The sequence below is a fragment of the Pantherophis guttatus genome, chromosome 8 (genome assembly GCF_059756535.1).
Source record: "Pantherophis guttatus breed Tessera chromosome 8, ASM5975653v1, whole genome shotgun sequence".
In the NCBI taxonomy this organism is placed as follows: Eukaryota; Metazoa; Chordata; class Lepidosauria; order Squamata; family Colubridae; genus Pantherophis; species Pantherophis guttatus.
The window spans coordinates 49,014,294-49,041,819 of NC_142070.1; the positions used below are offsets into that span (position 1 = coordinate 49,014,294).

Below are 27,526 nucleotides of genomic sequence, written 5' to 3' on the forward strand. Positions count from 1 at the left end.
AAAAATTACTATAACTATTTATAATATTAAATATAGATTCATTTGAAATATTATTTGCTTTCAACAAACATAGTACTCAAATAAACAAACTATTATACACACACACACACACAATCAATCATTTTCCAGTATTGTTGGGGTTTACAGCATTGCCAGCACATATGAAAGGAAAGTCCAAACATTGTTACAAAATGTTTCACTATTCGCATATCACTGTTTTTATTGCTAAAACATTTTTCTCCCTAAAATAATGTTGAAAACATAAAGAAAACTGTTTTTTAAAAGGCTTCACTATTTATTATCTAATCCATTTCAGTCTGAAAGCTCTGATATATAAAAGCATAGAGGAATTACATAAAGAAACACTTTTCAGTTTTTTCTTATATATCCCATTATTTCCTTGGGAAGCTTTTTTGTTATATCTCAACCAAATTAAGTCTAACATTTCTAAATGTCTTTTTTCTGTAGGCTAGTAAACACAAGCATTGGCTAGCATAGTTTTCAACAATAGTTGAAAGCAACTCCTTTTTTGCCACATGCAGTTGAAAATAATACTAATTTCCTTAGTGGAAAAATTTATTGCAATACTTAGTTGTGTTTATACTATGTTTTATGATTTTTGTATATTATAATTGGCCATGGATAAAGAACAAAATTAAGAAATGTTTATAAATAAAATAAAGAATATCAGAGGAAAAATTCTTTTCATCTTTACCCTCTGTCAAAACTGTGAAACTATCAAACAATGCCAAAAAACAAAAAGAAAAAAAAAAGAGTCTTGCATAACTAAAGTCTAAACATAATTTTGAACAATTTTGTCAGCATAGCTGATTTTATTTGCTTGCAAATCTGCTTTCAAGTGGCGAAACAAAGCATACTTTCAAAATTCTGATGTCACAGCACATGGCATCCATTTTTTACATTGAATTTTTTTAAAAAAATATTATAGTGAAAGTTCCCATGGTGTCTATTCTAATCTGAAATGCTAAGCAAGTAGTTATAACTGCCAGTCATCATGAGACAAAGATAAAATTAAATTAACTGGGTCAGCAATACTATTTTAATTAATTGAAATAATTATGCATACTTCAGTCAACTTTTATAAATATTAACTTTAACTCTTGATGCTACATGTGAATGTTTAAAAGATAGAGAATGCTTGTTCATATTTGTTAAATAACTGGAAAATACATGCTTAATGAAACAATAATGAAGAGTGGTAACACTGGAAAAAAGGTAATACAAAGCAAGATTTATGTTGATCTTATCTGACAATGTTACAATACTAGAAAAAATAACAGTGATTTTAGTATTACTTCTTTTTAGTGCTGTGAGATAAATATATAAGGAACTATATGCAATAATAACTCACTTGTTGTTTTGACTCCAGTCACAGCCAAAAACTGCAGCTGGGTGTTTGTACTTATGGAGAATTTTGCCATCAATTGTCCGAATAATGCTGAATTACAACATGAAAAAACATATCAGACATCAGTTGGGTTTTTATCAGAATATGCAACTAAAGTTACTGTAATAAATGTTTAATTTTAACAATTTTTAGAAATATATAACAAAAGAAGTCTATTCTATCAACCACATGAAACAAACCAAACAATCCTTTGATGCATTATATATGTGAATACATACAAATCATTCCTCTGGAGTAGTATTTAAATTACTGATACATCTGTATCATTGTTTTTTTCAAAGTAACATGCAATTCTACATCATGATCTTTTTATTAATCAGCATTTCATCAGAAAATATAGCCAGATTTTTAAAAAAGCTGACAAGGAGATTTAGCAATGGAACTCTAGTTTATCCCAAAGTGAGCACTATATTATGAAATTATGTCTATACAATAAACTTCATAAAAGATGCAGGGGATATAAAATGTTGATTTAGAATCAGAGTCCCAGGTTAATGTTCAGCCAAGGAAGCTTACTGGGTCAACTTGGCCCATTCATTTTCTTTCAATTCTACTTATCTGAAGGCATGCAAGGGCTGGAATTCTATGCCTCATATTTTTTTTCACAATACCCGCCTATTAATAGAGAAAATACCATTATTTTGCAGTCTTGTAAAAATAGAATTCAAAATTACATTCATTATCACTATTATAAGACTATTACTACTGATCTCTAGGTTCTCAATGCAATTTAACGCCAAAACTAAAGGTAGGCTTGGCCTTAAAGCCCTCTGCTGCTTGGCACAAGAATACTTGCAAGATTATCTTCTCCAATCAGTTTTGATATATCTGATCAGTGAAAAAAAAGCTTGCGATAACCTACTTCCATGAAGTGAAGCAAGCAGTTTTCCTGTTGGTACAGTTGCTTTTGGAAAAATCTTTCCTCAGAAATTTGATCAGCCCCCATCGTATTGCCTTTTCATAAGGTAAAAAACTAATTATTTTAGCAGTATTATATCTGTACTGACATTTGGTAAACCACCAAGATTGCAGTAGGTATAAGTCTAATAAAATAAACATACAAATAAACTCTTTAACATCATATGCATATTTGGAAGAAAAACTTGACGTTCCTGGATATGAAATGCCTTGTCAATTTATTATTTCCTAAAATGCCATACAATTAGGTATAATCAAGAATTATGTGGCAAATAAAATTGGTTTCAAATGAGACTTACCAGAATCCATCACCACTGCAGGTTGCTATCCTTTTGGAATCTTTATGACTCCATGCAATGCAGAAGATTCCATTCTTCCCATGCTTCAAAAAAAATGTAAAATGTCTATCAATAGGAAATAGTTCACTCCTTTTTGTCTTATTTATCCATGTATCTATGAACATTCCCCCTTGTGTTTATTACCATATTGACTTTGATATGCTGACATGTCTTTCTCATTTCTCACCAGCTGTGTTTGACAGAAAATTTGGGAAAATCCTTTCTCTCTAGATTCTATTCTTGTGGTAAAGGGGTAGTAGTAGAAGAAAAGACACATGTTTTACTTTACTGTTCATTCAATAAAATGCACTGTTATATTTTGTAATCCTCTCCTTAATTAAATGTGTAGGTTTGTAGAGATTTAGTTACACTTGTTAGCTCACTAGTGTGGTTCTGTTTCTTTAAATGTGGCCAAATGTTGTTTTATTGTCTATAAAATCAATTACACTGACATTTTAGACATTTATATTTATTATTTTATTACCCATTTTATAATATTTGCATCATCTTAATCTAGTATGTTCTAACGTTTATGTTTTCTAAACAGAATACTAGTCATTGAATGGAATGAAGGACTGAGTGAATGACTAACTAGTGGGGTGAAAATTCTTAAAAGGGAGCATTTCCAAGCACATTTATATAACAGTTCTTTTTAAAATGTGGAAACAGTTCCATCTTTTTTTCAGGGAAGCACATCTGCCTTGGAAGCTGTTTCCAGTTATACAGGCATGCAAACACATGCGTAGCTGTTTCAATATGAGAAGGAAAAAATAATGAAGCATATCAGTTGTGCATGAGAAGGCATGAGAGGACTGCTACAAGCAACATCTGAAGCTACCACATGGACTTGGAAAAAGAGCTGACTTCTTTAATTACTGAAACAATATGCTTTATTTGAGTGCCGATATAGTCCAGGGGTGGGTTTCACTTACCCTTGCTACCGGTTCGCTCTCATGCGCAGAGCGTATTTGATGACGTCCGGGTGGGCAGGCGGAGCCTCCCGCCGCCGCCACCACCGGTTCACTCGAACAGGGGCGAAACGGTAGCAACCCACCACTGATATAGTCTAAAGCATTTATTCTGAAAGTTGTACATAGCCTTATGAATAATAATAGAACAAAATTATATATACAGATCCCAAATTGTTATAATTATGGGATATTCTTACATGCTCATTTATTAAATTTCTTAATAAAATAGTTTTAAAGCACATAATTGCCTATCAAAACTTGGAATTTGTATGTCAGATGACATACAGTATATAATACTATCAAATTCTTAAATTAATATTTAAAATACAATTACTGATTAAATACGATCGTATTTTATTCTGAGCTGCAATGGTGGGCTTTAAAATACATATCCAGGCTTTCCAATTTGAGACCCAGAAATCAATATGGCTATCTGAAACTGCAAAGATTTGACACTTTACTATCTACTGAATGAAGTACGTAATTATAGACACTGTCATTTAGGAAGCATCTTAAGAGATACAAGATGCTCTTTAAGAAAAAAGGTAGGAAACTTAGTCAATGAAATTCAAATTAAATTATATCTAATTTTTACCATTAGACTTTCTCTCATAGACTCTAGCTATGAGTGTAATCAACTCTGGGGTATATAAAGTGCTGTTACAAATAGAATTACACACTAGATGCCCCATCACTGAAGAATTCTGCAGTTGATATTGATATGGAAGTTCAAATAGCTTGAACTGAGGCAATTTCTTACAGAACTTTTTATATTCTAGTAACAAAATATAAAGTGAATATGTGTAAGTATGTAAGCAATATACAGTAAATACCCACTTTTTATCTATAATTTCAAAAATTCTAAATATAAATATGGATACTTAATAATGCTTCTTGCAGATACTTGGAGATACAAGCAGCAACTAATGGCACACAATTAAGTCTTTATAATGTATGCAGATGTTTTACTCTGACATAAGATAAAGGAAGTCAATGTCTTTTTAACTACAAACATACATGTTAAAAATCTTCTTGGATAGATTCTGGAAGTATACAGTAACTGCAAATTATTCCAATGAGAAATGAGGGAGAGACATATTGGAAGACCATTATGGATATATAGATGGCAACTTTTGATTGAATTAAAAGGACTACAACAAATAGAAGAAATGGAAGTTCGCAGTCTTCTATTGTCCTTTTGATCTGAGAACTTCAGTTCTACTGAGCCTGCCTAACATTTCTCTAAAATTGTTGACATTGACTGCTCTGACATCTAGTGCAAATGTACAAATATATTATGCTCTTTCACAATCTATACTAGCCTGAATCCCAAGATGATACTATCACTTCTCAAATTTTCCAATGCTGTGATGTTAGTTTAGTTTCCCTACTGAGTAGGATATAATCCATGAGACTTATCTCTTTGTCTTGCCTGAAAAATGAAATAATCAGCAAATTTAGGGCAAATTGAAAACTTGGTTGAGCTAGCTAAGGTAACTGAAGTGCTGACTTTCTTGAAAGTTCTATAATGGCTGGTTTGGAGAGAAGTGATGACAGGCAGGGATCATTATTTATAATTTAGTATATTAATCTCTAACACTACTCTAAAAATAATATTTTTTTCTTTCCTTTTCTGTGTACTTCTATTGACTTGCTCTAGACTGAATCATTATACTCATCACATTCTTTTCCCCCAGAAACCTCCAAAATTTTCTTTTAATGTGGTTAAAGAGTTAAAAGTTTTTGATAAGACTTAGACTACACACTGTCTTTTTAAACTCCTCCTACCTGGCTTACTTCCATCCCTAGTGACACTTCTTGGAGTATTTTCTCTCTATAAAAATTCCCTGTGTCTTATTTAAGAATACCCTATCTTAAGAAAACTGGCATATGGACAGTTTTGCTTCTGATTCTTTACTTTACTCTTTCAGAATGGAAATTAAGTTTTATCTGGCCAACAAATACTACCACCATGTTTTTTGGGGAGAGAATGGAGTAGCTGCCCTGCTTAGCTCCTCTTTGTTCATTTAATGAGCTCACTGGCTGCCTTACAGATAGTCCTCAACTTACAACTATTTGTTTAACAACCATTTGAAGTTATAATGGCACTGAAAAAAGTGACTTACTTATGACCAGTCTCACACTTACAAGTGTTGCAGCGTCTCCAGTCACATGATCAAAATTCAGGCACTTGGTACCTGGCATGTACTTCTGATGGGTTGCAACATCCTGAGTCATATGATCACCATTTGCAACCTTCTCAGGGGTTTGTTATAAGCAAAGTTGATAGGGGAAGCCAGATTCAGTTAATGACTATGTGATTCACTTAACAACCACAGTAAAGAAAGGTCGTAAAATCAGATGTGACTCACTTAATGACCACAATAAAAGATCTGATCCAAATTGTAGTTGTAAGCCAAAGACTACCTGTATATGCATCCTGAAGTTACTGAATTAATCCACAGCAAACAATGCTCCTATCACATGCAATGAGCAATCAGCAGTAGTTATGAAACAGCCAGCAGTAGCAATTAATCAATTGCTTTTTCATCTTCTTGTGAATTACACTTTTTTCTTTGTCCTCTTTCTTGTCAGTTGAACTCCTTTGCCAAACTGCACTCCCTGGTTATTTGTTCAGTGGCCTGAAAGAGTCAGGAAACCTTTGCTTTCAGAAGGTTTCTTTGAACTACAAGCTATTCAAATAATTCCCCTCTTTGAACTACAAATTACTTCTCAGCATCATCTAAATACTGTACCAATTTGTTAATCAGACCAGACAAGTTTTACACAGAAAAAAATACTATTGGAATCCTTTTAATTTCACTTTAACAATTACGTTAATAACCAACCCTTATATTAGCCTGCCAGGGAAGCCTTAGAAAAACTGCCAATCAAAAGTCATTCCATTTACACTCAGCAAACTAAAAATAAAATAGAACAGTAAAATAGAGCTAAGTAGAAATTAATATCCAGTGTAGCTATTATGGAATCTTTTAACTAGCCCAAAAGATGTGCCAAAATAAAATAGACTTAACTCCCTACAAAAAAAACTTTCTGAATACCAGTAAATAATTAGATTAGGCCAATAGCACTAGCAATAGTACTTATATACCACTTCACAGTGTTTTACAGCCTTCTCTAAGCGGTTTACCGAGTCAGCATATTGCCCCAAAAAATCTGGGTCCCCATTTTACCGACCTCAGAAGAATGGAAGGCAGTCTGCAGAAGTAGCCTGCAGTACTGCATTCAAACCACTACACCACCATAGCTCATTAAAAGAAATCTTAGAAGTACCAATATAAGTAATGGGTAAAGCTCCAGGATATTTTAATATTCAAGCAAAACACAGTGATACTCAAAACTTCACCAAGATGGCTGCGCTGAGATGGCCACGTCGAGTTATCCTAGACCCCTCTATAAGCTACTTTAGTTCCATTTCTTTTTACAGGAAATGCTTGTCTCCTTTCATAAAAAACATAGTAAAATATTTTGGCTTTTTTGGGAGAAATACAGACATCATTCATTCACACTTAGTTAATAGATTATTAGTACACTGTGTATAAATTGACATAACTTTTTTTTGAATAAACATTAGTAAAAACAAGCAAAATAAAGAACTTACCTCACTGAAGCGAGTTATCATTTTGCCCCGTGATACATCCCAGATGAAACCACCATTTCTTGAAGTTGCACCAGCTATACAATTCAAGTCTCCTTTATAGAATAAAGTAATAAAAATACAGAAGATTCATTGTACACACATTTATTCCTTCCTTTCCTATTTCAGTATCTTAGTCAGTAACACTGTGAAAAGTAGACTTTCTTGAATTGAAAGTTTTAAAGAGCACTTCTAACCCTACAAACTCATTCTTCTACCTGACAAAACCTTCCTCTGATTGTTTGTTAGCAAGTTGTGCTCAGTTACAGAAGTGATGGATATACCATTACAAGTTCTGAAGGACAGCTCCTTCTGGAGAAAATATATCCATGTGGTCCCTGACTTGATGCTACATCAGTCTTCAATTCCTCTTTACACTGAACAAAATTTAGGAAGTTGTACTATGTTCAGTTTCAAATGCAAATTTCACATTATTAAAAAAAAAGGTCAAAAAATCCATCTAGTAAGTAGGAAAGGGGAAGAGTATTGTTTTGCCTTTCCAGGTTTACTTAGAACAATAACTTGTTTTCTTAAGCAAGATATATATCTGTTAACATTTTTTGAAACTGGTATTCTTTTGCAGTCAAGTTGAATAATTTACCACATCCCCATATTTTGTGATTATCCATGTAATCCATAAGATCTATTATTAATGTCCACAATACATTGCAAATATAGTTAATGGTAAATTCTTACATTAAAAATCCTAAACCTACAAGAACTTTGAAATTCTATACTATACTAAATTGAGTTCTACATTTTCTATGAACTAAATCTGTTAACATAATTATTGTGATTTCTCCTTTTTGCAACATGCTCTGTCAAAAGCATTGTTATGTACAGGTCGTTATAATTTTATTCAATTAGAAAGTAATGACTGAAGAGTTGAACTGGCTGAACTCAATTGTGAATTTTAGCAAAAAGGAATTTAACAGATTGGAATATACTTTCCATAACATGCATAGGTTGAACTGTTGCTAAATATCAACTTTTTCACAAAATCCACTATGAATATCTCAAGGGAATCTCTTGAAGGTCTAACGTTGGGGAATATTGGTAACATTGCCAAGTTAGCAATTGATGCTCTGCACATACATTGTTTTTCTGCAAAATATTAACACAGCTATCCCATGTTTTTTTAAAAAAATCATCTCCCACAACCAATGAGAATTTTCTTTTCAATTGTGTACCAAAAATTTTAAGGTTCAATATTCTCACCTGGAGCCCATGAAAGTGAATATATGACTCCCTCATTGCCAGGGGAGGTACAGATAGCTGTTAAAGTAGTTACATCCCATACTTTTATTGTTCCATCAAATGATGCTGTAGCTAAAAGGTCAGGATTATCAGGTTTGAATTTACAGTCAAAGATGGTTTCAACATGACCCTAGAACAGAAATAAATTCATTAGAACACTTCTTATACACTTTATATCATAGAATTTGTATTCTTTTCTCCTAGTTTTGTCTTTTAAAATAAATGCACCTCAAAGCATAATTCTATTTATTGATTCTCGTATTTCTAGGCTGCTTTTCATCCAGATTATTCCACACAGATACAATCATATGCACAAATGAAGTACTTTACCAGATCCAAATAATATGAAAATTATATGAATAATATAAATTTAAATTTAAAATAAAATTGACACACTTTTATTTTGAGACTGCAGATTCAATAATCATTGCTTTATTTTAGGGGGATGTCCAGATAGAAATTTGGTCTATTGAAATTCACTAAATGGGCTTTGTGTAAGTTTCACAGTATTATGTATTCATCACAGCAACCACATAAGATCTTTCAATATTCTTGTAGATTATCATTCCATCAATTATGTTAACTTATTGGTAACAAAAGCTGCTAAATTACTGTTTAGTATTTACACTGGACACTATTCTTCCACTATGTTATTTATTATATTTATCAAAATGGGAAAATATATTTCTTCCATTGTTTTTCTTTATGTGCTATATTTACTGGACTATAATTTTGTTACAGTGTTTTACATATGCAAAAATATTTTCTATTAGATAATCCATATCTTCAAGAATGGCTACTATGGAAACATGTAATGGCTATAGCAGGGAGCTACCTAGAATTGCCTATGAATGATTCCCATAGCCATGATTGTAGAAGATGCAAACATTGTAATGGAACTTTGATAGAAACAACAGATGAGGACTGGGATCTGTATATAAGGACAACTTATATTGAGCATACTGTTTTGATAATAATCTCTAGAATAAGATTACATTACTACATAAAATACAGTTGAACTGATCTGAATCTGTTGTTTAGGTAAGAGATCAAACATACCAAATCTCGAAGAAATTCCCATTTCTTAGCTCCCATGTTATAAAGCCCTACTCCACCATCCATAAAACAGCAGACAGCATGTCCAGGAGGAAGTGAAAATGCTTGATTCTGGGTTAGACTTGGAGATGGAATAGCCTCACTTGTAGATGATGTATGATGGTTTTTGGTAGGAGACTGTGAAAAAAACGCTGAATGAAAAGGTAAAATATTATTAGCATAATTTTCCTTTCTTCTCCATTCAATCTGCTGCTAACTATAGATAAAAAATATTCTTGCATAATATATTACAATATTTGCACTAAAATTATTAGAGTTGCAGAGAACTGTTAAATCTGAGGCAGAAAAAAATAAGTCCCAGAATATTGAGAATAGCCATTTAAGAACAGCTATCAGACAGATCAAAATTTGTGTAGGTATTGACATCCAGAGCTATACCTACCTGGCATTTAAACATTAATTATAATCAACTTGATTCTATGCCAACTTGCCAAGATATTTAGTAATTTAAAACTTTTTCCTTCCCAGTGTTTTTCCTATAGGTGCGGGGTCTTTTTTTCCATTTCAACCCTACATTGATCCATTGATTCTGACAGAAATTGACCAACTGTCTTGTCACCTAAGTCTGACTTCATGAGGTAAGAATGATTGGTCCAAAGTCACTGACTTATTTTCATCCAAAGAGGACTAGAATTTACATGATTATATAACAGAACTGGGATGTGAATCATTCAATCAGAAAATATGGTCTTAGTTCAGTGCAGAAACTAGAAATCCCCTGTAGCTGTTTAAATTAGTTACTCGACTCTGAATAATAACAAATTATTTGTTAGTCTTCCAGCTGATAAAATAGAAATTTAGAGAAGTCTTTGCAGGAATGGCTAATATCAACTAAGTCCATAAGATATCTCACATTAAATTAACACTTGACGTGTCAAAACACAGAGCGTAGATTGAAGAGGAGGGTTTCCAGAATAATTTTATATTTTTTACAAATAGTAAAAATATTTTAATTTATGCTGTAATGACAAAAGCTTTTGTAAAAAGATATTAACAATAGCAGAAAAAGTAATAAAAGTTACAACAATTTCAAAGGAATAATAATCAAGATATTAAATTATATTTGTTTTACTTATTGAGCATATGGCATATTATACTTGGAATAGCTATAATAGTGACCTGTTAACATAACTGTTAACAGTTATGTTAGAGCTAAGAACAGGTAAAGCTAAGAATTACCCATATAACTTCTTCTATACTTCTATAAGTAGTCAGACAGTTCTGGAAAATTTACAATCCAGAAGATGAAACAGAAAGTGATGATACGAGTAGAATGTAGCAAGGGCATATAAAAGAAAAGCGGGAACTTTTTAAAAAAGAAACTTCATCCTTTGATACAATTAGGGAAAGTGTTCAAAGCAATCAATAATGTCTCCCTTCCCTAAAACTATAAATATAGGGTAGGGACAGATATATAGTATGTTGCAATATATCTAACTATTACATGAAAATTGTGTAGTATTTGATAGAACTCCCACTTGAGCTCTGCTTTATGTGTGCTCCTGAGAGTAGGACAAGTCTGTATACCAAAAGTATATGTACCAGCAGATTTAGCTAAAACACGGAAGTTATCCCAGTGCTCAAGCTAAAGCAAGTGAGCACCTATATGAAACAGCAATAATATAGAAGATAATTGATTACTACTTAACTTACAATAGCCAAATGACCATTTTATACTGAATCGGAGAAGACAAAACCATTCCTATGTTTTACAGAGGAAATCAAACAGATATCGGTTGTTAGAGACATAGTGACAGTGACATAGTGACACAGATGATGAAAGGCTGGGTGGCACTCAACATACTACTAAAAAAAGCAGAGATTTTTCAGAATACTAATGATGTTTGGACTCATTCCTAGCTTTTCATTCCTGGCTTTTGGTGCTAATTTAGGTGCTGATGTTGCCATGCAGGGAAATAAAATCTGAATCTGCGAATTCAGAATTACAGTGAGAATGTGATATAACGCAACAGAGTGAGTTGATCAGATGATTCTTCAAAAGAAATGCTGTACAGGTGAAACTCGAAAAATTAGAATATCGTGCAAAAGTTCATTTATTTCAGTAATGCAACTTTAAAGGTGAAACTAATATATGAGATAGACTCATTACATGCAAAGCGAGATAGTTCAAGCCTTGATTTGTCATACTTTTGATGATTATGGCTTACAGCTCATGAAAACCCCAAATTCACAATCTCAGAAAATTAGAATATTGTGAAAAGGCTTAAAGTGTCCCACTCTAATCAGCTAATTAAGCCATAACACCTGCAAAGGGTTCCTGAGCCTTTAAATGGTCTCTCAGTCTGGTTCAGTAGGAATCACAATCATGGGAAAGACTGCTGACCTGACAGTTGTGCAGAAAACCATCATTGACACCCTCCATCAGGAGGGAAAGCCTCAAAAGGTAATTGCAAAAGAAGTTGGATGTTCCCAAAGTGCTGTATCAAAGCACATTAATAGAAAGTTATGTGGAAGGGAAAAGTGTGGAAGAAAAAGGTGCACAAGCAGCAGGGATGACTGCAGCCTGGAGAGGATTGTCAGGAAAAGGCCATTCAAAAGTGTTGGGGACTTTCACAAGGAGTGGACAGAGGCTGGAGTCAGTGCATCAAGAGCCACCACACACAGACAGATCCTGGACATGGGCTTCAAATGTCATATTCTTTGTCAAGCTGCTCCTGAACAACAAACAATGTCAGAAGCGTCTTACCTGGGCTAAAGAAAAAAAGAACTGGTCTGTTACTCAGTTGTCCAAAGTCCTCTTTTCTGATGAGAGCAACTTTTGCATCTCATTTGGAAACCAAGGACCCAGAGTCTGGAGAAGAATGGAGAGGCACACACTGCAAGATGCTTGAAGTCCAGTGTGAAGTTTCCATAGTCTGTGTTGATTTGGGGAGCCATGTCATCTGCTGGTGTTGGTCCACTGTGCTTCATTAAGTCCAGGGTCAACACAGTCGTCTACCAGGAGATTTTGGAGCACTTCATGCTTCCTTCCGCAGACGAGCTTTATGGGGATGCTGACTTCATTTTCCAGCAGGACTTGGCACCTGCCCACACTGCCAAAAGTACCAAAACCTGGTTCAATGACCATGGGATTACTGTGCTTGATTGGCCAGCAAACTCGCCTGACCTGAACCCCGTAGAGAAGCTATGGGGCATTGCCAAGAGAAAGATGAGAGACATGAGACCGAACAATGCAGAAGAGCTGAAGGCCGCTATTGAAGCATCCTGGTCTTCCATAAAACCTCAGCAGTGCCACAGGCTGATACCATCCATGCCACGCCACATTGAGGCAGTAATTGATGCAAAAGGGGCCACAGCCAAGTACTGAGTACATATGCATGCTTATACTTTTCAGAGGTCCGATATTGTTCTATGTACAATCCTTGTTTTATTGATTTCATGTAATATTCTAATTTTCTGAGATTGTGAATTTGGGATTTTCATGAGCTGTAAGCCACAATCATCAAAATTATGACAAATCAAGGCTTGAACTATCTCGCTTTGCATGTATTGAGTTTATCTCATATATTAGTTTCACCTTTTAAGTTGCATTACTGAAATAAATGAACTTTTGCACGATATTCTAATTTTTCGAGTTTCACCTGTATATACAATGTATAATTTTGCAGTGATTCCTTTGATTTTGTGGGGCAATTTACCAATGGCAGGAAGTCCTGTATTGTTCCATTATCGAGCTCTTCAGAATTCTTCCCTCTCCTTCTTAAAGTTAAAGTGCCATTGTGCTTGCCACCATCCCCAGTCCTTCCTAATTTACACTAGTCACAAAATAGCTGTATTCTTCCCCATTGCTGTGAAGGATGGTAAGAAAGAAAGAGTTAAGGACAAGAGGAAGAATACTAGCTGGAGTTTTGGTTTTTGACTATTAATTAGCTGGATGGAGTACTGCCTAATCAGGCAGCAGCAAAATGAGGGCACTTGGGTAGTTATAGTTCAAGTGACTGTAACAGTCTTCAGGGATAAAAATAACCACTATATTGAAGGATCCCAAGACAACTAACCTAGAAAAGGTAAGATAGCCGAGAGATTATTAAATGAAACATCCAGGAACCCAAAATGTCCTGTTTCCAGGTTGATAATCCTGTAAATGTAATAGAGACTAAGCACAGGACTATAGCATCACTCTGAAGGAGAATAATCTTTTTGAAGCATTACTGGAGGGAGGTGAAGGAACTATCTTTTGCGCTAAGCCTTCATTTCCAAGAGTCCTTTCATATAGGGTAATACAATATTAAATATAAAATTATGACTTTAAGATAGCATGCAAATTGTTTTCACTCCGGGTACCCAAAAGGGAGTTCCTGAAACAAAGAATTATTTCCAAAGAACTAAGTATAATACAGAGTGATTTTGATTATTCTTATGCACTGAAATACTTCACCATGCTGCCCAGAGACACATGTTGAGAAGGAACCATAGAATTCAAATAAATAAAGGGTAAATCAAGAAAGCAAAATCTTTCCAAAACAGATTACAGTGGTACTTCAGTACTTGTCTGGGATTCATTCCGGGAGGCACATGTACTAAAAACAATGACTACTGAGCAAACCACATGACTTATCACGTGACCCTTTATTTCAGCCAGAAGGAGAAGTGAATCATAAGGTAGCTGACGCCAGCAAGTCCTATCTTGAACGTTGAGTATCAGAAGAAAGATGAGTACCAGGACACGATTATTGCTTCAAAATGTGTCAAGTACCAAATTCAATTGAATTTGAAGCAGTCAAGTACCGAGGTACCACTGTACTTAGAATTGCAGCAATAAAGGTATAAATAAATTCAAACCAGAAAAGATTTTTCAGTGCAGGAACCATAACTACTTTTTGGTTAATGACTGATCTCAAAGAAACTATTTTAAAAATATTTCTTTTAAAAGAAATGGAAGTCCTGCACATATGAAGAAGAGAATAAAAAAGAACAGATACTTATAGGAAAATGATGCAAAAAGTACAGGGTTGGAGGGAGGGAAGAAATTTGAAGAATGTATAATTACAAACACTGAGGATAAGTAAGAAATAACATAGATACACCAGAAGGAGAAAACCTGCTAGGATTTGTGACCTAAGAAATTGGATTGTTAAATAACACAGAAATTAAAGAATCATACAAATTTCAGAAAGAGTCAAACCAATGTCTTTTTTTCAGAAAATGAACAACAAATAAATATCTTGATATTTTCAGAAAGGGAATTTGAAATACAGTGTTGAAATACAACACTGACAAAAGACAAAGTCCTACACATTATTACTGAAACCACTTAATTAATACATAGAGGACAGAACTATGAGGTAACTAATGCTATTCTGATAAGGAAATCCATAGTTTTTTTTTTTATCATGTTATTATGTTACCAATAAATCTTTTGCTAAAAACATGCAAGCAAGAAGCTACTGAAAAATTCTTTTTGGCCCTGGGTGACTGGCAATAATGCAAGATCTCAATGGTCTTTCCACTATTCTCATGTTATTATGTCAGCTATGCATAAAAACAAAGATTATTAAAGAATGTTGATGAAAAAGTAGTTGACAAGGCAACACCAAAAACGTAACTCAGTATGAAGAATGATGCAATATCTGGCCACTGGGAATAATTAGGAGAGGGAAACTCATTAGTATGATTCAGGTTTACTTCACAATAAATTGAAGTAGCAGCACAATACAGCAAGGAATGTGCCTGGGGATTTTACCATTTTGGATGTCAGGGAATACAATATCTGGAAGTATATTTAGGATACTTCTTATGGGTATTTTTTGTTGATACTGTGAAATCCTCTCCTAGTTAATTTAGTTTAAGAGAACACTAGGTTTAACTGCTGTTCATGTAAAAATACAAATGGTTCAGCTAGAAGTGGCACTCATGGTGGTGATCTCCGTCAACCTTTCCAAACAGACCAGGTCAGGAAACAAGATTCACAAGTTTGGTTGGAACTATATTTATTCAGATGGGCTATAGTAAGAGAATCTTGGAAGCTTGAATACAAGTTTTCTTTCCCTTCTTAAACACTTTGAATTATAATGGAATCATCCTGAGTTCCTTTCTAATCTTTTCTATTTCTTCATAGTTTCTCAAAGATTAGCTCTGTGTTATCTATTTTTCTTCTTCTAGTGAATTGTGTCCAATCTATGCCCTCAGTTTTATTTAAAAGCAGCAAGATGAAGTTTGGAAGGAATACTGAAACAAAATCCTAAATAGGATGATAAGAGAAATAGGATGCTATAAAATGATTATCTGTTTAATTTCCTAACCATCCAAAACAGTCTTTAAACCAACCTAGGATGCAAGAAATCATAATGCCCTTATGCTATGATATAATGCATGTAATCCCATGAAGAAAGGCCTAGCAGCAAGTCAGGAACATGGTAGCTCCTTTGGATCTCCAGACACTAAATTCAACATTAGATCTGCATTTGCAGGAGGAAAACTTTCTTGTTTCTGAGGGGTCCTTAGTGCTCTCTGAGCTTGGTTTTTTTGCAGATATTTCATTACCCAAACTAGGTAATATCATCAGTGGTAGTAAGGTGTGGGTTTTGTTCTCATTTTATATTCTAGTGGCTTGCGGTATTAATCTTGGTGGGTGTGGTCTAAGTAGTACTTTGGTTGAGCTGTTTACTGTTAGCTTGTTTGTCAGTCCTTGATTGGGGTCTTCTTTGCTTTTTGATCATTGGTCTAATGTTAATCTTTGTGTTAATCTATGCTCATCTAGGTATTGATTGCTGGTGAGTTGGTGGTATGGCCTTTTTGTTCCCTTTTTGGATTGTTGATTCCCTTTTTTGAATGCCAAGCTCCCAGGAATTTTATAGCCTTTTCTGGACTTGGCTTGGTCTAGGATGGTCAGAGTTTCGCAGTTGAAACTATGATTAAGTCTGTCCATGTCTTGTGAAATTAAGGAGTTTTAATCATGTCTTCTGACTGCCTATGTATGACTGCCTTTGTCCTATGTACTGGCTGGTGTAGTCCTTACACTGTAAGTTGTAGATGACTCTTCTGGGGCTGCTAGATGGTTTGGTTTACTTAGGATGTTTTTGAGGGCTATAGTTGGTTTATGTGCTAGGCTGATGCCATGTGGTTGTAATAGTCTGTTGATGGTTTCTGAGATATTTTTGATGTATGGCAGTGTTATTGTTTTCACAACTTGTGTTGACTGTGCTATATTGAGTTGAGTGATCAGGCATTTTTTGATGAAGTTGTATGAATATCCATTTTTTGGGAAGATGTTGTATAAATGATCTGTTTTCCTGATGTTCAGGGTGACTGCAGTGGGTTTGTGCTCATCTGAATGGTGTTCTTACCCAGCTCCTCTTGTGGAATGTTGAGTTGTTACTTTGGTAGTGGGGCACTTGGTTGATATGTATGGTTTAATGATAACCTTGGGTTTCTAGTTGGCTATTGCTGTCTCTCATAATGAGGATATCCAGGTAGGATTGTGGGTTGTTTTCTTCCCTTGTGAATTTTATACCTTTGAATATGTTGTTGATAGTTTTGCATGTGTTGTCTACTTGGTCTAGTTTCTGGAACCTACAGAATTCCCTAAGATTTTGGCTGCCTGAAATAAACTGTCATTGGATTGTAAGTGGGAATACAAGCACAACAAAGCAACATTTTTTTTTCTTTTGCGTCGTAGAACTTTCATAGAGCAAAATGTATGATGCTATACACAGAGATCAATAAATGTTATTACTGTCCGAAAGCATCTTGATATGTTAAGTTCAATAGCTATCTAACATTATAGTTTAATGTTGTACGAACAGCACAGCTGAGTGAAACATTTCATAAAATACCACACGCAGAAAGGCTCTGCAATTCTTAAGAAGGAAATACAGTACCGTACTAATATTCTGTCATACTACAATTTTCATTTAGACATACCTATTGGCAGTACTTCTAACCCCATATCCAAGATAGACTGAAAAAAATTATGTTCCGTTTTTTACTGGCAGATAAGGATTTGAAGGTAACCTTCTGTTTTTGCAATTTGTAAAACTCACATACAGTATTGGTATTGATACACTAAATTAGTGCAACATTATTTATCTCAATATGACTTATTCTGTTTTACACATTCTATTGTGTAACTGTGTTCTCTACATTTTATTACATTTTATTTAGTTTGGATGTCTCACCTGTAATAAAGAATTTAATTTTTAATGGTCTTATTGATACATTACAAGAGGAACATATATAATGCCTTTAAACAACTCTAGGAACTGCCTTCTTCAAAAGAACTATCACAAATTAATTGGTCCATATTTTGTTGCCATACAGAACCACTTATGAGCTAAATGTTAGGTTCATTGATCTGGCACACAGCTTTACATGAATATGTCCAAATCAAAAACAAATAGGTATACTTACTATTCTTCTTTGGAGGAGAATTAAGCACATGTAGGCCATGGAAACCTGTTTTCTTCAACTTAAAATTATCTATTGGTGTTGTTCGTGATACATTCCAGACACGCAACACACCAACCTGAGAATCTATATTTTTAAAAAAAGATTAACTTAATTTTAATTAAATAATACATAATGCAATAATTAAAAACAAAAGTCAAAATCTAATTGGATTTTTAATTAGCATTAAGCATGACTTCAGAAATAGGGACTGAAACATGATAGGAAAATTCTGCTTTCAGTATGATTTAATATTATCCAGCTAATGCAAATTCTCTCCCAATGTACATATTGTCCACTTAATGCCAATTTCTTACCCAACATTATGAACCGATTAGATTGTGTTTTCTAGAATCAGATTAAAGATAAAATAAAAAGACAACGAGAGTGAAACTTCCTTTCTGAAGGAAGTGATAATGATGTCAGAAAATTATCATTACTATTTTAAAATATTAGTTTTATCCTTGCCTTTACATAACCAATTATGCAATTAGTTTGATAATTTGGTACAAACTTCACTTACCTTAACCTTGACCTAAACAAGTCTCTTGTGTGCCCTGCGTACTATGTTACTATAATATAAATGAAAAATATTTTTTTTACCTCCAGTGATAAACATTCCAGGTGCACTAGGAACCCAAGCTAAACATTGCACAGATACTGCTGCACTAGGAAGATTAAAGGCTGTGATACAGGAGAAAGATTCTGAATCAACAAGACGGATTCCATTATGCAAATTTGCAACAAGAAGATAATCTGTTGACAGAGGGTCCCATTCCAGAGCAGTAATAGGATCTTCCTCATCTGTCCCTTCAAGTGATTCTGGCCTCAGAACATGTTTCTGATGCTTACAACCTTGAAAAATAAAAATATGCAATTTATTCATTTACAGAGAAAAATTCTCTATACAGAATCACTGTGTTCAAATGGTTATGCTCAGTGGTGGGATTCAAATAATTTAACAACCGGTTCTCTGCTCTGACTGGCTGGGGGAGGCATGGCTGGGGTGTGTGTCAGGTGACTGGGTAGGCATGGCCAACCCGTCACTCATGTCAAGATGTGTTTCATCTGGCCCCTCCCCTCCCAGCTCTCCAACCTCTCTGTATGTGGGGGGAGGCAGCAGCGGGGGCGGCTTCTGAGCAGCATGACCCCCCTCCCCAGTCAGCCAGCTTCACCTAACCTACTCCCTGAGTCTTGTCATTCTCGCCTCCCCCCCAAGCGGTGACAGGCTCTACGGGACAACAGGGCCTCTCATTTTACACTGCGCGGCATACGCTTGCTACCTCTGCTTGTCTGCTTGCAAGCGGCGATCTTCTCTGATTGTCTCAGGACACTGGTGCAGGCACCATGTATTGCTTGTCGAGGCTGAGCAAGGAAACTGCTGTCACACCACTCCCCCTCACGCAGAACTGAAGTCGTGCACTTCCTCACCTGGCTGGCCACTGGCAAAGAGCCTCGCGGCCAACAGCCGCTCAATGCCCTGCACAGCATCGCCCAGCCCCCAGTGGGGACAGAGCGGCCAGCCAGCTTGGGCTTGGGCTGGCTGGTTGAAGCAGCACTGCAGCCGAGGCTCCCGCACTGCAGCTGAAAGAGAAGGTGCCACGCGAGAAGATCCTCTCATTGGACTCTATGAACCAGCAGGTCAAGGCGGTGGAGTACGCGGTGCAGGAGCCCATCATCCTGAAAGCAGGCGAAATCAAAAAGGAGCTACGGAAGGGTATTAAAAAGCCTTTGACAGAAGTAATTCTTGCCCCGGCACAGCGAATTCCAGTGGGCTAGATGCGGGTTTGAAGGGCCTTGCTCCGCAGTGCTTCCTTGCTCAGTTAAAAACTTCATTTAGCCTTCCGGAATTCTCTGGCTGGCTGGGGAGGGGGGATCATGCTGCTCAGGAGCTGCCTCTACCGCTGCCAGAAATTTGGGTGCCTCACTCACTCCCTCTCTGTCACTCACACACACACACAAAAACAGAGGTTGGAGAGCTCTCTTGCTCTCTCTTTCCAAGCATCCCGTGTGCACACAGACAGCCCATTTGAGGTGGGATTCAACTGGTTCGCACCACTTCGGCCAAACCGATTGTTAAACTGCTGGCTGGCCTCGCCCTGTCCCTCACACCTTATCTTGCCCCACCCACCTTCACCGATGCCTACATTTGAAATATAAATATGTAAACTAATTTTCATTAAACTAATTTTCATTATTCATTAAGTATATTTACTTAACAACCATATTTACTAACTTAACAACTACAGTGATTCACTTAACAACTGTGGCAAAAAAGATTGTAAAACAGGGCAAAATTCATTTAAAAACTATCTCACTTAGCAACAGAAGTTTTGGGCTCAATTGTTGATATAAGTCTACTTATATTTCAAAAATAACTTACTGCCCTTTTTTTCTTGGATGCCTCCATTGTTGGTAGTTGCTATAGAGATCTAATTAGTTAAATAAAGTAAACATGTTGAATAAAATGTAAATACTAATAATTAAAAGACATCCTTGAATCTGTTAATTATTTAGTAATGACTCGGTCTCAAACTATAGCAAAGAAAGAGTTTGGAGGTCTTTTTTGTTTTTTATTTTGAATAGACAAAATAATACTTGGCAATGCTGGATTCATAATAAGAAAGTACATTCACTTTATTTTTAACTAATCCCTTACTTAGTTTAAAGTAGACTCACATTAACAAATGCAATTCTGCAGCAGCATGTTAGATTTGAATGATTTTTTTCTATTTATTTATTCATTTTATTTTACTATATATTTACAATGTATTCTTCCTGCTACATGTAGGGAATTCCTATCCCCAATACAATATGCACACAAATGTTAATGGAAGAAGCAGGGACTATCATGCTTAAACAGATGGTTCAGTGCCTACAAATCTTCATTACAGCAATTTAGAAATTGAATCCTGAAATAGTAGTATCAAAATAATTTACATTTCTATTGACTATAAGTCTATTTTTACCATAACATGATTCCAAATTATGCAGGGTTCTTTGGGTATGTGACTTTTCCTATCAAATCTAGTTATTCCCTCCCATATCTTTGTATCTAAAGACTGATTACCGTATTTTTCGGAGTATAAAACATACTCCCCCACACAAAAAATGGGTGAAAATTTCGGTGTGTCTTACTAGACTGAATACAGGCCCGTTTTTGGCCTCCGGAGCCCTCCATGCATCCAGTTTTCACCCTCCTCGGCCCCCAGAAGCACTCTGCAGGCCAAAAACAGGTGGGTTTTTGGTGAAAACTGGACATGCGGAGGGTTCGGGAGGCCAAAAACGGGCCTCTTTTTGGCCTGCAAAGTGCTTCCGGGAGCCAGGGAAAGTGAAAATGGGATGCGCGGAGGCCAAAAACTATTTTTTTTCTTGTTTTCCTCCTCTAAATCTAGATGCGTCTTGTAGTTCAGTGCATCTTATAGTCCGAAAAATATGGTATCTTTAATAATAAAGAAAAATGTGATCACACACATCTATTTTAATGTTTTAATATGTTTTATAGTTTTGATATGGTTTTGCATGTTGTACATTTAGATTGAGAATCAAGCAAAGTTGGCTATAAAATGGGTAGCTAAGTAAATGTTTTAAATAAATAAAATACATTAAATCAAAATTTTGTTATTAAAAAATTATCTGTAAGAACTCAAATATAGAAAAGCATTCATTTTATACTGAATGAGAACAAATAGATGCAGATGATTTTAGTAAGCATTCCTCAATTTCAGAGTATTGAAGGATATTGGCATAAGTAAGGAAAAAATGTTGCCTGAGAAAATAGTTAAAATTAAGTTGTTATGGAATATAGGTTATTATATACATTATTTTTAAATCATTCTAATGCATAATAGGAAGAGACACAACTCAAATGATCATATAAGGTGAATTTAATTTCCTTGTCAAGTGGGTTTTATGCGTTTATGCATGTATGCCTTTGAGTCAATGTTGGCTGCTAACAACTTTCTGGATTACACTGCAGTTTTCTTGGCAAGATTTTCAGATATTGTTGATCATTGCCTTCTTTCTATGGCTGAGAGACAATCACTGGACCAAGGTCACCCAGCTGGCTTTGTGCTTAAGGCAGGATTAGCGTTCCTTAATCACTATACCAAACTAGTTTTCTTGCTTCACTGTCAGTTGTTGCTGTTCAGTCACTAAGTTGTCCAACTCTTCACAACCCCACAGACCATAGAACACCAACCCCCCCTCCACTGTTTCCCTGAGTCTGCCGAAAATGAACAATATGTTGATGATAATATCTAATCATCTCAATCTTTGCCTTCCCTTTCTCCTTTTGCCTTCAATCTTTTCCAACATCGGGGTCTTTTCCAATGAGCCCTTTTTTCTCATTGGTGGCCAAAGTATTTGAGCTTCAGCTTCAGTATCTGTCCTTCTACAGGACAGTCAGGGTTGATTTCCTTTAGGATTGACCAATTCAATCTCTTTGCAGTCCAAGGGACTCTCAAGAATCTTCTCCAACACCACACAACATCATCACTGTCAGTATCAACAGCCAATTAATTACATTTTTATTTGTACATTTGTATATATTTTATGTTGACAGTAAACATATATTCTATATTTTGTGAAATCTACTAGACTATTGAAATCTGATGATTTCTTAATCTGAAATGACTGCAAGGATGCATGGCATTGGGATTTTGAGTGACGGGAATAAAATCTGAAAGAAGGAAACTATTTAATAAATTCTCTCATAATAACAGCTTCTTTGTTTTAATCAGAAGATGCATTGACTCTTGCCTTGGCATAAAGTTTCTTACCTGGCTGAAACAAAGAAAGACTTCCATCAGTATGACCAAACACTACTTTTCCTTTTTTCTTTGGATGCCATCTAAACAGACAAATATCTGACATAAAACTGTGAGCTTCATTATGTACAATTACACCACTCTCTGGCCCTGAAAATGTCCAAATATACAATGGACCTCTATGGGAGGTAAATGCAACAGCATCACCTACATTCCAGCACCAACTAAGAGACGCAGGAATACCTGAAATATAAAAAGATACCCAATAAATGAGAAAAATATACTTCCAAATCTCCACTGAATTTAACTAAAAGTGCAACTTAATGTACTTCTTTTCCAGAACCAAGCACCTTCTTTTTCACACTGCTAAAGAGAGTTTGTAACTTCTCTTAGAAAATTAAAGATAAGAAACAATCTTTTAAATATAATGTCTAAACATGCCAGCTTTATTAAATAAAACACAAAGAAAATTAGGTCTATGATTTTAAATAAATACCAGTTCACAATTATTTCTGCTTTGCTATAAATTCTGAGATATAGCTTAACTTGAGATTTCCAAGCAAAATACATTTTGAAGAGATTAAAAAAGAAGTTTTCATGACTTAAACTTCAAGTAACAATCCTATAGGAGTTGGATGCAAAACAGATGCTGTAAGTAGGCTGGCAGAGGAAAGATCTATACTTTATTGCCAAATCATATTATAAGAAAATACATCAAAAAGTTCAGAATCAGGAATCAATTATAGTTGAATATTTCTAGAGTAGAGTAATAAAATAAAGCATATTGTACCATATAACTGAAAACAGTCATAATTGTTTTATTTGGCATTATCCTAGCAAAAATAAACATGACTATTTATCAGCACGGGGGGAAAAAGGGAGACTCTAGTTTTTTATCATACAATAATAATACTATACCAGGGCAGTGATAGGTTCTTGAATATATTATTTTGAATGGAGGTTGCATGCAAAAGATGCAGTCTGTTTATAGACTGTCTTTTTTACATATGCAAACTGATCCAAGACTAGCTTTTGCTAAGAGATAAATTACTTGACTTCTAACTGCCATCACTATCTCCTGCTCAGTGACCCACTGGGGAAAAAAAAAACAGTTAAGCTCTCTCATTCCTTTTTTTAATTTTCTTTTGCTGAATCAAATTTATTTAAATCAGAAGAGTAACCTTGCATTAAAACCATGGTGTACTGCACAAGACTGCTTTTGCTGCAAATAAATGTTAACATTTGATTTATATCATACCTTTTGTATTGTGTAATTTTGCAGCAATTTTTTGTTCAGTTACATTCCAAATTATTACTAGGTTTTCTGCACTTGCACTTGCAAACAGATCCTGGTTATGGGGACACCAAGAAATAGCTGTGATGGTCTTCTTGTGTTCAGACATAATTGCCCATAACTTGAATTCATTATATTGATGATCCAACTAAAAATTTAAAAATCCAAAAAAGAATGATCAAATACTTTTAAATCAAAATATTTATCTTGCTATATTAAAATTAAATAGCATAGTATCTTTTTAGCTGGGGAAATATTCCTCTCTCTATTTTCTCTGCACCTTCTGGAATATCTGTTCAGAGACTCAAAGTGTGGTCCTGACCTGAGCCATATAGATTACAGAAATAGAAAGGGATAGCTTCCCTTTAGTTTACCTATTTTAGGTTTCTCTTTTTTTTTAATTTTAAAAAGCAAAACTTTATTCATTCTTAAAAACATTTAAAACATACAAAAGCTTGATTAAGTTAAAAGTTAACTTAATCAAGAAACAAATTTACATATACATATACAAAAAACAACTTCTATTATTAGATATACATATATACAAACCTACAGTGACATATTTCATTTTCTATCTATCTGACAGTGCATTTTTTAATTATATTAATTTCCTCTAAATTTCATCTCTACCCATTTGGCCTCCTCTGATTTATCCACTGGTACCATCTATTCCATATTATAAAATATTTTGAGTCCTCCTTATCCTGTAACTCTAAGGTTAATTTGTCCATTTCTGCACATGTGTATATCTTTTATATTAGCTCCTGATCAGTTGGCAATCTATTTGTTTTCCAAAGTTGTGTCCCATAAGTTTTGTAGGGAGGTGTGTTGTTTTGTATTTTCCTTGTAAAACAATTCTAACTCCCTTTCCATATAATTCTTATATTCTTTTTCTTTCATCAACTGTATATTCATTGTCCATCTGTTTTTCTTTTTCTGCTGCCCCTTCCACGTCATCATTATTGGGTTGTGATCAGCCCAATCGTTTGATAGAATTTCTACCGCTTCTATTTCCGTCATTAACATACTGGATACCCATGCCATATCCAACCTAGACCAGGACTTATGTGGATTCGAATAATATGTAAAATTTCTAATTTCGGGATTATAGAATCTCCAGCTATCTATCATATTTAGCTCGTCCACCATATCTATAAAGGTTCTGGGCAATACATTTTTCTTATTTTTATTTTGCTGGACACATTTATAATCTTTTCTTGCATCTAAAATAGCATTGAAGTCTCCAATCAGACATACATTTTCCATTTTTTGATCCATAATTTTCTCGTGCACTTTTTTATAGAATTCTAATTGTTTACTATTTGGGGCATATATTACTACTAACAATATATTTTTAAAATCAAGTTTTAGCTCTATCATCACTGTTCTACCTTCAGTATCCACATATCTTATATTGCTATCTATTCCTTCCTTAATATATACCACTACTCCTCTTTTTTTTCTTCTGCCAATGATGAGTATGCTGTACCTAATTTCTTATATTGTATATATTTTATATCTTGTTTTCTTATGTGTACCTCCTGGAGGCACACTATATCTGATTTTTGTTTCACAATTTTTTAAAAAATTTGGTGTCGTTTGGATGGCGAGTTGACTCCATTTACATTTACTGATAGAATTTTTAGAGTTCTTTCCATTTTTTACTGACTTTCCTGTTGTTTCTTCTTTGTTTCTTCCTGTTCCTTTTTTTTGCCTCTCGTTTGCATTCCTCCTTCCTCCTGCGTCTCTCCTTCGTCTTCTTTTCCTCCTTGTGGGGGGTTTTTTTCACGTTCCTGCCTCTGTTTTCCTTTAATATTCCTTCCTCCCTCTTCTTTACTACTATTTGTTGCCTTGCTGCCTGTCATTTGGTCGTATAGTTCCCTTGCCTTACTCTGTGAGTCCACCTTTATTTTCTTTCCCTGCCACGTTACTAACATCCTTTCAGGCGTCGTCCATCTAAAGGGTATATATCTCCTATTTAGCAATGTGGCCAGGAACCAAAAGTCCTTTCGCAGATCTCTTATCCTTTTGGGAATTTGTTTCAGAGTAATTATTTCTTTATTCCTATAGAACATAGGTTCGTCCTTTGTTATTTTGTATACGATATCCCTCACCTTTCTTCTTACTAATCTTATGTGTACCTCCCGGGGAAGTTTATTTTGTCAGGCGTAATTTGTATGGACCCGGTACACTTCATCAAGTTCATTTATTATTTCGTCCTTTTCTCTTTGGAGCACCTCAGCAATCATCTCTGCCATTATCATCGTCAAATCTTCCTCCCTCTCTTCCACTACATTTTGGAAACGCAGGTAAAATGCCGCTTTTTCCATTTCCAGCTGCGCCACTATGTTCTCAAGTTCCTTGTTTAATCCTGTCATTTTTGTATCCAGTGCTTCCAGTTTTTCTTCTGTCAATTCCATTTTTTGTTCTATTTCTTTTATCCTTTGGTCATTTTTTTTGAATAATTTCTTGTATCAGATCCATTTTTTCGTCAATCTTTTGGATATCGTTCTTTACTTCTCTCTTTACCTCGTCCATATCTTTTCTGGATTGCTTGTGGTTCCTGGTCATACATTCTTGCATTTTGGCCATGGTTTCTTGAATTGTTATTAATGTGGCTTGCATTGTTGGCATATTGGGTGTGCTGGGTTGCTTCTCATTCATTCTTCAGAACCAGCCACATGGTTCAGGAGAGCTTACTAAAATATGATGCATTTTAAATTGGTATTGCTTATTATTATATTTTCTACAGAAATAATATGGATTGAAAAAATGTCTAAAATGATTAAGGATATTTTATAATTTCCAAAAACAGTTATTTTTTTTAAAAAAAATTATAAAATTATAAAATAGTATAATAAATATTCATATACCAGCAAGAAAAGAAAAACAAAGAAAGAAAATCTAAAATATTTCTCACCTGATATATATAAATTGCCAGGGTTGCACAATAGGCAAATCTATCCCCACTAGCAGCACATATATCTTTATTCCATGGTTGACAGCCAGCTGTTAATAGACCCACTTGCTTAACTTGTGCCATTTTTGCCTAAAAAATAAAAAGAGAAATCTAATAAACAAGTCTGGAGTAAATCCCACTGAAATCTGCAAAACTTACATTTGGAAAGCATTAAACAAGGATTTTCAGGAAATGACTCCAAGACCAATACTTCAGTTACTCATTTTCTATAAATTAGATTTAAGATCTAAGAAAATTGTATTCATAGACAATATCATAGCAAGTTCTATATATGTTCATGATTATTAGGCCTTCAAGAGAACATAGAAATGGCAAATTAAAGACTAACTTTTGAATAAAACAGGGATAATCACTGTACAAATGCATTCCACCAACAGCTGCTCATACAAA

At 34.8% G+C, this 27,526-nt stretch overlaps 1 protein-coding gene across 10 annotated transcripts in view; it reads right to left on the bottom strand.

Moving 5' to 3' along the window:
• WDR17 (WD repeat domain 17) overlaps positions 1-27,526 on the bottom strand; it is a 72,669-nt gene that overhangs the window by 34,337 nt on the left and 10,806 nt on the right. For all 10 annotated transcript variants that reach the window (XR_015729137.1, XR_015729138.1, XR_015729135.1 and 7 more), the window contains exons 2-11: positions 27,077-27,205; positions 24,121-24,304; positions 22,875-23,105; positions 18,697-18,948; positions 18,058-18,180; positions 9,631-9,818; positions 8,533-8,701; positions 7,279-7,370; positions 2,647-2,729; positions 1,373-1,459 (exon numbers count right to left, since the gene is read on the bottom strand). Coding sequence is in view for 5 of the 10 variants with exons in the window: in XM_034401304.2 (XP_034257195.1) it covers positions 1,373-1,459; positions 2,647-2,729; positions 7,279-7,370; positions 8,533-8,701; positions 9,631-9,818; positions 18,058-18,180; positions 18,697-18,948; positions 22,875-23,105; positions 24,121-24,304; positions 27,077-27,199 (1,532 nt within the window). In the remaining 5 variants the exon portion in view is untranslated. The remainder of the gene's footprint in view (positions 1-1,372; positions 1,460-2,646; positions 2,730-7,278; positions 7,371-8,532; positions 8,702-9,630; positions 9,819-18,057; positions 18,181-18,696; positions 18,949-22,874; positions 23,106-24,120; positions 24,305-27,076; positions 27,206-27,526) is intronic.